Genomic DNA, 12,511 nt, shown 5'->3' on the forward strand with positions numbered 1-12,511 from the left:
CTTTCTCTGTATTTGTAATTTATAAAATGACAGTTGTGCAGCATATTGTTCCTTTAGCATATTGTTCCTTTTTATACTTTAATAAAATGATTTCAATATAAAATAGCTATTCAAGACTTGTACGGATGGGATCAAAGAGTCCACGAGGATGGGGCGGGGACGTGGATAGAGTCCACAGGACTCAGGCGGAGACTGGGACAAATTTTTTCCCCACATCATTCTCTAGTTTTTAGCATTACAGTCATTTGTCTGAACCAGAAGAGAGTCTGGTTGATTTGCCAGTCTCACTATCTTTTTTTTATGTCACAAGGTAAAAGTTCACTGCAAATACAGGAAATAAAGAACAGTAGAACACAGAAGACAAAATGGTAAGAGGTTGAAAATGGAGATGAAGAGAAAGTGGTAGGCAGGAAAAGATAAAGAGGACCAATGACAGAAGTAGATGATACCAGATAACGGGAATTTTGCATCAGAGAGTGATAATTTAATTACTTACAGGAGCCTTTTTGTCAATAGGCTTTATGACAAACTTTTTGTCATTAAATGAAATATTTCTGATTTCACTCCAAGGAAATCCAATCTTGGGTGTCAACCTTAAAAAAACAAAGAAATTTCAATGTTTAAAATGTGTGTGCCTCAAAGATCACAAATTCTTGAATGAGAGAATTCAGTTTTCTTTGCTCCTTTCTGTTGAGTGTACAGTAAACTCTTTGTCGTGGTATACAATCCAGAGCTGAAAAAAACCCCTAGAAAAATCATATAAAACATATAGCAACTTCTCCAGGAAGATATAATACTAAAAAAGAAATTCTCTGCTCTGCTAATACTGGCGAACAATTCCCCAATCTAGTAAACTAGTAAAAAGCTTCTTAACAGAAACTCAAACAGAAAAGAGTGGCAAGTCACTTGCCATATATCACACTAATATTACAGGACTCCAGTTACCTACATAGGAAAAGATATTGAACATAAGGGGGATCCTAGTTTTGAACTTCCTCTCAAGTAGTATATATTATTTAATGCAGAAAATATGAAGAATGCTATGTTGAGGAGACAGATCAGATATTAAAGACCAGGCTCAAATTCATACAGACATCACATAGCAGACCAAGTTGATATCTTTGTGGGAAGGGGATGGGAAGCACTTTTTTAGGATCAGAGCACTGCATCAATGACTATGATCAAGAAACTTAAAAGGGAACTTTAAAACATTTTTAAACATTAAACTAATCAGATACTTTAAAAATAAAGAACTTTAGGATCTGGGCATTCGAATGCATTATGTTTCACTAAGCCCACCGATCATGTCCCGACAACTTAGCGACCCCAACCCGATTCACTAACCTTCCTCCTGAGCATATTCGCACCCGATCTACGCATGCAAATTTAGGCAGGCAGCGATTCACTAAAAAAAAAAAAAGAACACTAACTGGGCTGGCCGATCCAAAACTAAGCAACTGCTGGGGACCAGTCGCTCACATCCCTGCTGACTTTCCTGCCCCTCAGAAGCACTATGCAGATGCCAAACTCTTGACGCTGCAACTGTCCTGCTCTGCCGCCATTCCTCCCCAAAGCGTGGCTGCATTTTGCGTGTTCTGTTCCAGAACACGCCGCAGTGCAGCCCCGCAGTAAACCCGCCACCAATGTCTGTAGGTCTGCAGAGCCTTCAGGCACTTCTCCTTTGCTAACTCCCACTCTTGAGTCTCCCAACTCCAACCTACACATGCAGCAGCCCCCAAAGCAGCCTGCAACATCCTGCAACAACAGAAGCAAGCAGGAGCAGAGACATTTTTCTCCAGCCCCGATTCTCCTGCTTGCCGCCCCGCTCTCTCTGCCCCGACTCTTGCTGGACACCCGCTCCCTGACTCTCCTGCTTGCCGCCCTTTCCTGCAGTGCAAGCCCATGGTTTTAACCCACAGGTTAAAACCACGGGCTCGCGAATAAAAAAGTAAAAAAAAAGGACCTGACTCCGATTGCCCCCATTTGCATGAGGACGCGTCATGAATTGGGCGGCTGGCAACCTTACGGATCGGATCCGTGAGGTTAGTGAATCTAGCCCTAAGTATCTGTATATTTGGCTATGTTCTATGTGACAGCAACAGGTGGGAAAGTACATGTATGTATAATGCTATGCTTTTAAAAGTTGTAGTTTACAAGCTGGTAAGCACAGCCACATGTGCTCCAGATGACATCACCCAATTGTAAAAATATGCTATCCTGCTTGTCTTCTGAGAATAAAATGTCTTGTTAGATAGTATCAAATGTTTTCTACTCATGCCAATGTGAATGCAGAAATAGAACTTACTTATCAGCATGTTCATATATATTAAGACCTAATGCATCAACACCGAGCCATAATTCTGTTCCCTTTTTATTCTTTATTTCAAAATAGTTGACACCATACATTTCCAGATCTTGTGCAATTTTCAAATATTCCATCATAGAATCTTCCCTGTGGAAAACAAAGTGAAGATATCAATAACACTATTTAGTTTTGGGGTTTGTTTTTTTTTTAATGCTCATAGGATTTTGCTTTATTCCATTTTATCTTTGGAGCCATTAAAATTTTACATTATCAAACATTTGAGGCTAATATATTTACAATAACTCTCATATAATTGATTTCAGCCTCATATACCCAGTTTTCAGGAGTCTTGGGAGGTGAGGTGCTGAAAGTAGGTAGAAAACAAAAACTAAGCAAGAAAACAGAAATTTGCATCTGCTGCAGAAATTAAGTACCTTAACATGGCTCTGTGTTCCTCATGCCAGGTTTGTATTCGTTCTTCCCATTGCTCTTTTGTCAGTTTATGTTGTTCCAGTACACTAAGACAGACAGGAATAAAATGAACTCCCACAGAAACTTAGCCATGTCTCATACGAATGCATACTAGAAAATGACTTGGTTATATCGATTGGGACATAAAGAGAATCTAAACTCTTATCTAGAACAGATGCTTTCAGAAGCTGGATTTGAACCCAGGCTTCCCTGGTTCTCAGTCTGCTGCTCTAACCATTTGGAGTATATATTATCCGTACCTAACATGTTTGGGAACTCAACAGTAAACTAAAGGCCATCAGAGCTGAAGCCTGTGGCCATTTGACAACCTACCAAAGATATTGATTGGTAATCATTTTATGGTTGCTAGTAACCTCAGGATTTTTGTTATAGTGCTGCTGAACATCACTGTTCACATGGCGAACATGAGTTAGGGCTGATTGGGAGCCACGTGTTAAAGTACCTGCATACTGCAAATACTACTCAGTTTAATATATTGCATTATTTTGATTTTTTTGGTACATAATTCTTTACAGTGTACATAATACTATCAATACAAGATACTGGGGAAGCAGCTGGTAGACAGTGAAGGAGTCTTTCCCTGCTACATTCAAAGTGCCTCTACGCCCCCCCCCCTTAAAAGATACTTATAGAAGGGATGAACAATGTTCCCTCCCAGCTGCATTAAACATTCAGAGAAATATTCTCTAATGTTCATGGTAAAATCTGAAAGGCGACTATCACGGCCACTATTGTAACGATTTCAAAAAGGCAAATCATTCTTATAAAACTGCGCACAAAAATGAGGTTTGAGAAGGGTCACTAAATTTACATGTGCTGACTGCCGGTGATAGCGATCGGCACATGCGCAGATTACACCCACAAATTTAAAAAAAAGACCCCAAATTGAAGATCGGCAGGAGGGCTGCCGGACTGGAGGTGGGACTTCTCTACAACATTCCTGTAGGTCTCCTCTATGTACCTCTCTGTCCCTCTCAGCTTCTCAAAGTCTGCAACTCTAGCCTCAAGGGAACAGACTTGTTCTTTGAAAGCCAGGAGCTCTTTGCAATGAGCACATATATATAATTTCTCACCAACTGAGAGATAATCATACATGTGACACTGGGTATAAAAGACTGGATAGCTCCCCTTTTGCTACTAGCCTAATGTCTGCATCTTATTATTGAGCTGCTTAATTAAATCCTATTAAGGTACTAGGAATGTTAAGACTAGTTTGTTTCAGGTTTGTGGAGATTGTCCTTGTTAAGATCATCTGGGGAGCTGTGGAGGGTAATTTAAGAGTAGTATAAGAGTAATTTGAGCCTAGGGCAGAGCCAGACAGCAGTTCAGAGGTTGCTGTGAAAACTATCTTTAATGCTGAGCCTCTACAACCTCTCTCTCAGAATCAGGCTTACTGAGGGTTAAGCACTAGGCCAGCATTCTTCCCCTCAAGAGTCACCTGTGGAGTCTGATCTCCAAGAAAGTCCTCAGAGTTCAGATTTGGTACTGGATTAGCTACCGCCACAGTTAGCCCATGTCCTTGCCCCGTCAGACCGGCAGCTAGCGTTCCCTCCCTCCCTCCGAACATGCAAGAGTAACCCTCCCCCTAAGTCTACTGTGATTTCCTGGTGGAAGTCTGACCAGTCACTTTTACCACAGAGAAAGAATGGGCAGGAGTAAGTGGGAGTCACTCCTGCCCTAACGCGCTACTAGACCACCAGAAAATCACAACAGGCCTGGGAGAGGGGTTACTCTTGCTTTTTCGAGAAGGAGGGAACACTAGCTGCCAGTCCAGTGGGGGAGCGGGCACACGCTGACTGCAGCAGCAGAAGTCTGCTGGTTTGCAAGGGGGGCTTGCGGCAGTGGAGGGGGAGACTACCAGGAAGAAGGTTGGAAGGAGACCACAGGGAAGGTAAGGGGAGGAATGGTAGAATATAAACCCTCAGTTTTTATTCAAGTTTACCATTTTTCTCTAAAAAGGGAGGCAAAAATGATCTTGATTTATATTCAAGTCTATATGGTACATGTTTTAGTGGGGAATAATAAGTGCTTCTAACTCCATTAATTTCTTTATACAGTAAAATCTCTCAAGCTACCTCTAATATTTTATATCTTTATTTATCAAATACAAAATCTGGGATTCTTAACAACATTTTTCCCCATAGACTGAGTAAAAGAAAAAAATGCTTCAGCAGTCAAGGTCTTTCCCTTTTTCACTTACCGTTGAGGTAGAAGTCTATCATTAGCTAAATAGCCTGGTTTGTGAACCTCCTTGCTGTTATCTCCATATTTGGCTTGGACAGCATAAGATGCCAATAGCACTGCAGTTTCTGGTGGACAATATATTTCATCATTTAAAATTGCTTCTTTAACTTGCAGGAAGAACAGTCTCTGGGTTATTTCCTGAATTAATTCATCAGACACATCTTCAGGAAAAAATTTAGCTCTAAATTTGAACTGCAAAGGATTTTCTTTTCTGACATCTTGCTGAGTTACCTTAAAATAAACAAAGACAATTCAAATAAGCCCATTACCTACAATTTCCATAAAAACAAAACCCACTGAAACCTATTAGCTATTATACTATTTTTCTTAACCACAATAAAGCAGAAATGGGTACAGCCAAGTTGTTAGAAAGCAGGACTACAAAAAATTGGATATCCAAATAATGATGGAACACTTCAGAATGTGATATCTAGTATTTTAGAAATGTTCATCATGCACAATATGGCAACAATACCAAAAAACAAAATAGAAAGCATACAGCATATCAAACTTAGCACAGCAAACAGATACAAAAACTGCTAATACAGGCTATGCATTGCTTATACAAAATACCCCCCAAACCTCCCTCCCCATCCTGAAGCATATGTGTAACCATACGATGTCCAGAAATGAACCTCAGCAAATTCAAAGCAGTAGTATATCAAAAGTCCAGCATTCATGCTTCCCTCCAAGCAGTATAAACGTCCCAGATCCTATGATATATTTTAATGTATTATGGCCGCACTGTCAGCTTAGACATAAGTTGCAAATAATCTAATTAGATGGAGAGAATCCCAGAATTGGAGGGAAATCATTGCCTCCACTTCATAGCCAGGGTCATATGGGCTGCCGTAAAAATATACGCAGCTAGCTTTTGTTCTGAAGCAGTATAATCTGGCAGTGAGGCATTAAGCAGGCAACAATTATGTGACAAGGAGCAATGTTTGCAAGTGAGGCGTACCACAAATTGGCCCACCATTTGCCAATAGGGTTTAATACAAGGGCAAAACCACCACATATGCATAAAATCCCCTCTATAGCCACAATGCTGCCAACAGAGATCTGTACCCATCCCAGTGAACTGGTGAATTCTAGAAGGAATGTAATGCCAGCAGTAATAAATTTTATAGCCATTTTCCTTCAGAATCAAGGAAACAGACAATTTAAATAAGCATCTATAAATTAAGTGCCATGTGCGTTCTGAATAGGAATAACCCAGTTATTGTCCCTCCTTGTACTCAAGAGACTCTGTCTAAATTCCACATTCCCGCTTCCCCACTCTCACATCACTAACATAGATGTTTAGCAGATTCGAACCTTAGGACACAGAACCAACAGCCCATGCACTCTTTAGAAACTAAAGGGAGTGATCGCATGCTAATTCGTGCCCCTTCTATACTTCGGAAGAAGTTCCTGGACAAACAAGCTACATGAGACCAGCCTCCCTGTTCATTCACTTCATTGGCTAGCTCTTATTTGTTGAAAAGTTTTATGTCTTGGCAAATCTTCTTGTTGGCTTCCGAGTGACATGTGGAAAATAGGACAGAAAAGACATGATCAACCATTGATGCTGGCTTACTCTCGCACTTTCCTTCCCTCAACCCCCCACCAAGGTGCTTTTAATTTTACCTTGCCAGTGCTGCCCGACAGCTATTCAAATAGGCCTGCTCCAGGGCCTTTTATCGGCTGCATCCCACCCTGCTGATGCAACTTCCTGTTTACTCAGGGCGGGATGCGGCTGGCAGAAGGCCCCAGAGCTGGCCTCTTTGAAATCGCTGTCAGGCAACACTAGCAAGGTAAAATTAAAAGCGCCGAGGGGGGATTGAGGGAGAGCGCCAATGACGGACCTGTGGTGGCATGGGGAGGGAGGATGAATGAGTCAGAAGTAATGCATTAACAGGATTAATGTGTTAAAATTGACAAGTGTTAAAATTTTAACACGTTAATCATGCTAAAAATGTGTTAAATATGGAGCCCTCGATTTTAGGTATTTTTGGGAAGGCTCCTAACAGTGCATTGCAGTAATCAAAGTGAGCTGAGATAGTGTTTCTGACTATGAATCTGAAGTTCTCTTCGGATAGTATTCTCTTCAGGGGTATGACTATTTTCAGCTTGTGAAAAGTTTTCCTCAGGGTAGTCTTTCATCTTTAGGGCTGGGTCGAGGAGACCTCCTAGAGATTTTAAGCTTTTTGATAACTTGCTGCACTTCTTTGAGGGAGTAAACAGGCAGATAGACAAGGGCGAACTGGTCGACAATGTATATCTGGATTTTCAGAAGGCGTTTGACAAGGTTCCACATGAATGACTACTTCGGAAAATTACGAGCCATGGAATCGAGGGTGAAATACTCACGTGGATTAAAAACTGGCTGTAGCATAGGAAATAGAGACTGAAGGTAAATGGACAATACTCGGACTGGAAGAGCGTCACCAGCGGGGTGCCGCAGGGCTCGGTGCTTGGACCCGCGCTCTTCAACATCTTCAAAAAACGATCTGGACATAGGTACAGCAAGCGAGGTGATAAAATTTGTGGACGATATGAAGTTATTCAGAGTAGTGAAGACACAGGGGGATTGCAAAGATCTACAACGTGACATAATCAGGCTCGAGGAATGGGCTGCGACATGGCAGATGAGGTTCAACGTGGACAAGTGATGCGTGGTAAAGTGATGCATGTTGGTAACAAAAATCTCATGCACAAATACAGGATGTCCGGGGCGGTACTTGGAGAGACCTCCCAGGAAGGGACTTGGGAGTTCTGATCGACAAGTCGATGAAGCTGTCTGCGCAGTGTGCGGCAGCGGCGAAAAGGGCAAACAGAATGCTAGGAATAATAAAGAAGGGGATCACAAACAGATCGGAGAAGGTTATCATGCCGCTGTACCGGGTCATAGTGCGCCCTCACCTGGAGTACTGCGTCCAGCACTGGTCACCGTACATGAAGAAGGACACAGTACTACTCGAAAGAGTCCAGAAAAGAGCAACTAAGATGGTTAAGGGGTTGGAGGAGCTGCCATACAGCGAAATATAAGAGTGGGCCTCTTCTCCCTCGAACAGAGGAGATTGAGAGGGGACATGATATAAACATTCAAGGTACTGAAGGGGATAGACTTAGTAGATAAGGATAGGTTGTTCACCCTCTCCAAAGTAGGGCACTCTCTAAAGTTGAAAGGGGATAGATTTCGTACAAACATAAGGAAGTTCTCTTCACCCAGAGAGTGAACGGAACGCTCTTCCGGAGTCTGTCATAGGGGAAAAACCCTCCAGGGATTCAAGATAAAGTTAGACAAGTTCCTGCTAAACAAGGACGTACGCTGATAGGGCTAAGTGTCAGTTAGGGCACTGGTCTTTGACCAGAGGGCCGTCGCATGAGCGGGCTGCTAAGCATGATGGACCACTGGTCTGACCCAGCAGCGGCAATTCTTATGTTCTTATGTACTCAGTAACTTCATTGCCAATGACTATACCTTTGGTTGGTTTCCTGACCCCGGCCCCTCCCCCTGGTGTAATTCTGCCTTCTTTTGACCTTGTGTGGCAATGGGAGCAGAAAACTCGTTCTTTCAGATTTACACTGGAAGCCACAACCATTTGGACTCTCCAAAACTTGGCTGGGGACCCACAGTGGATTGAAGACAGCCTTCTGTGTTCTGCTCCATTAGTGCTGCAGCTGTTGCTGGCACTTGATCTCTTAGAAGCAACCACCAACTTCCCTCCTCTGTTTCTACCACCACTCTTAACTATTGTGATTCCATCAACCAACAGACACCGGGGACTTCTTTGTTTTGTTGACTGATGGGATGGAGGTGTCACTAGACAGCAGTCTGAAAGATCAGTACTGTATTTGAACTCTTTCACCCCCACACATATATAAAAGGATGGTGTTTGGACAAATTGTTTGCTCTAACAAAATTCATTAAAACCTCTTCTTTTTTTTTGTTTCTGGTGACTTTAATAGTCACTCACCGTTTCCCAGAGATGATCACATTTGGATTCATATTCATGTATTCAACAAAAGATTAACTACCGTATTTGCCGGCGTATAAGACGACTTTTTAGTACCTTAAAATCATCCCCAAAGTCGGGGGTCGTCTTATACGCCGGGTACAGTTTACATGCCCTTACTTGCGGGGCTGGATGTACTCAGTCGCGCGGCTCTTCTTCTCCCTACCTTCTCTGCTTGCAGCACAGAGCCGAACGGAAGTCTTCCCGACGTCAGCGCTGACGTCGGAGGGGAGGGAGGGCTTAAACAAAGCCCTCCCTCCCTCCGACGTCAGCGCTGACGTCGGGAAGACTTCCGTTCGGCTCTGTGCTGCAGGCATGGCAGGTAAGGAGGAGAGTAGCCTCGCGGTTCGAGGGGCGGCCGCCCCGCCCCGGTTGCAGCACAGCCGGCCAGGTTCCCTTACTTTTTTGGCACTTCCCCGACCGACTGATAACAGCCCGGGTCCGACAATCCTCCCTGCCCTGTAGCCGCGAATCTAAATACCTTCTTACAGCAGCTGTAAGAAGGTAATTTAGATTCGCGGTTAAGGGCAGGGAGGTTTGTCGGACCGGGGCTGTTGTCGGTCGGTCGGGGAAGTGCCACAAAAGTAAGGGAACCTGGCCGGCTGTGCTGCACCCGGGGCGGTAGAGAAGGTGTGCGGAAGAAGGGGTCGTCTTATACGGCGAGTATAACACAAAACTCTATTTTTTAACTGAAAGTTGGGGGGTCGTCTTATACGCCCAGTCGTCCTATACGCCGGCAAATACGGTACTTTCAATGTCTTATGATTATGGATACAGCAGAGAAAAATGATAGGATATACACCAAGCAAGGAATGGTATAGCAGAGAAAATAAATGTGTTACCTTTTTATTTAATTTCAGCCATGTTGAATACCCCTTACTATCCACATACTGAAGGCCAAAGAACCAGACTTCACGTAGTCCCACTGTTTTTACCACCTCCAAAAGAAAAAAAAAACCCAGTTGCTACAAATGAATTTCACAAATACATGTATTATGCATTTTAGAATTTGGTCATCTCTTTCGGGAGATTAAGTTCCCCTTTTCATATATTTAAAGGAAATAAAATGAGGGAACAAAAGGACATTAATGCAGCCACAATTTTTTCCAACTTTCTATATCCCCAATTTCTCTATTCAATTTGTTTAAATATTTTTCCTGTTTATACTGTATATTTTGCCTGCAAACGTGCAAAATAGCGCCAGCCTTTAGCCTCATGAATGACACTCTCAAAAGTTTGGTTTTGAAGGAAATATGCTCCTGTCCTAAAACCAACCTTTACTTTTAAGAAACGATTAAATTTACTCATACCTGTTAATTTCCATTCCTTGTTCCTGCCACACCAGTCCAGACATTCAGATTACATCCCTTCTTGACCAACAGATGGAGGTAGAGAACTGAGTCAAACCAGTGATATCACCAGTGTAGCCTAGTAAAACCAGAAATGACCCTTGTCCCAAAGCAACCACCGCAGAATTCCACTACTGTCAAATGAACTCAACTCCTGAAGTGTAGAGAGGAAGATAATCTCAGGGATCTCACAGCCACAGTCTTCCAGGATGGGCCCTGGACTGGTTTGGCCAGAGAAGTGAGGAATCTACAGGCTTTCAGAAATCTGGAAACAAACAGTGCCACTATTTAGCAGCCACCTCCTCTGAAGTACCAGGCCATAAGCCATAACAGATCCAGATCTTCCATAACTACCACTTCCTTGCTATTACTATCAAAAAGAACGTGTAGATGGCTGCCCTGCACAGGGCTCCAAGATGAATTAAGAAGGAAACACAGAGTGGCTCCCAACAGGTCCACAGCTGAACTAAGGTGCTGATTCCTGCCAGTGGCATGTAGCGACATTTATAGCAGGGGATTCAGTAGATGAGCTAAGTCATGGGTGACCAACCCCAGCCCTCGCCAAGTCATGCCTTCAGGATTTCCACAATGAATATGCAAGAGATCTATCTATATACAATGGAGGCAGAGCACTCAAATAATGTCATACATATTCATTGGAGAAATCCTGAAAGCCCAACTAGATTGAGCTTCTTGAGGTCCGAGGTCACGTCTTGGTCTCTTTCTGTGAGTCACGTTTAATCTAATCTATCTAATCTTCCATTTGTGAGTCGCACAAACCTATACAAGCTCAAGGCAACTGATCAGAGAAGAAGAGGGAAAAGAAAGAGAAAGGGTAAAGGGGGCGAGGAAATATAAAAGGAGGGGCCTAGGTGGCGGGAGATGAGATAGACAGAAGTTAAAACAGTTAGTTGTCAAAGAGGTGAGTCTTCAGGTTTTTCCTGAATGAGGTGTAGTTTGTCTCCTTCCTGATTGCTTCTGGGAGATCAAACCAGGTTTTTACACCCAGATAAATTAGCATGGAGTGGAAGATTTGCTTGTAGTGGAGGTACTTTGTGGATGGCAGGTTTAGTTGAATTCTGTTTAGGATTCTTCTGGATGTTGACCAAGCTGTAGAGAATAGATGGATGAGGGGAGCAGCTGAGTTTCCGTACATTATGTGGTGTAAGATGCATGAGATTTTGAAGTTTATCTGGGATGATATTGGGAGCCAGTGTAGTTGTTTGATGAAGGTTGAGATTGAATCATATTTCTTTAATTTGAAGATTAGTCTGACGGCTGTGTTCAGTATGAGCTGCAATATTTACTACTTCTCCTTTTGACTTCTGTATTGATGTGAAGAAACTAATCAATAACACCTTTTGAACGCTATTCTTCAGATATACAGACTGACAAACCTAAAGTCTTTTTTGTTCAAAGATGCATTTGACTTATAACTCATGACAGCCAGATCCTCGTATCTTCTGCCACAGACATAATTCCCCCTTCCTACTTGTGTTAGCCTTCTACGTCTTCCTATCTTATTTAAAATTGTATTAGTTCATAATGTCCATGTGCACATCTACATTGTCTTTGTTAATGACCAATGTTTGTATATCCCCCATTTTATAATTTTATTATTGTAAAACCGCTTAGAAATCTGATAAGCGGGATATCAAATTATAAATAAAACTTGGAAACATTATATGGTGTAGAACTGCAGATTCCATCAAAAAAATACTATGAGCAATACAGACTTTGTGATATTTTGAGGCTGAAACAGCAAGTTATTGTGGTCAGACAAACAAAAGGCAAAAGCAGAGAGCAGAAGTCACATGATCTCCAGGGTGCATGCAGTAAATATATGGGGCTAATTTTGCCCACAGCTGACAAGATTTAAAAAATGCTGACCACTGGGAGCTGAATATTACCTCCAAAGTTGTTGGGTTTTTGTGGTTTTTGGTTTTTTCCACCTATTTTTCCTGTGGATAAACTGTACATGCAGCGGTTATCTCCAGGCATTCTTTTAACCATAGAAAGGAAGGGAATGGGAGGGAGGAGAATGTCGGACACTATTTAAAACAGGATTTATACTGAGATTTAACATAGTTCCACATAGTCAACTGATAAATAAACTGAGT

At 42.4% G+C, this 12,511-nt stretch overlaps 1 protein-coding gene across 5 annotated transcripts in view; it reads right to left on the bottom strand.

Annotated features, from left to right (window-relative positions):
* Window positions 1–12,511, bottom strand: part of RDX (radixin) — a 100,459-nt gene that overhangs the window by 30,841 nt on the left and 57,107 nt on the right. For all 5 annotated transcript variants that reach the window (XM_033949435.1, XM_033949433.1, XM_033949431.1 and 2 more), the window contains 5 exons: window positions 9,885–9,980; window positions 4,998–5,272; window positions 2,740–2,823; window positions 2,306–2,452; window positions 497–593 (listed from right to left, as the gene is read on the bottom strand). In XM_033949435.1, the coding sequence (XP_033805326.1) occupies window positions 497–593; window positions 2,306–2,452; window positions 2,740–2,823; window positions 4,998–5,272; window positions 9,885–9,980 (699 nt within the window). The remainder of the gene's footprint in view (window positions 1–496; window positions 594–2,305; window positions 2,453–2,739; window positions 2,824–4,997; window positions 5,273–9,884; window positions 9,981–12,511) is intronic.

This window comes from Geotrypetes seraphini, chromosome 6, assembly GCF_902459505.1.
Source record: "Geotrypetes seraphini chromosome 6, aGeoSer1.1, whole genome shotgun sequence".
Lineage (NCBI taxonomy): Eukaryota > Metazoa > Chordata > Amphibia > Gymnophiona > Dermophiidae > Geotrypetes > Geotrypetes seraphini.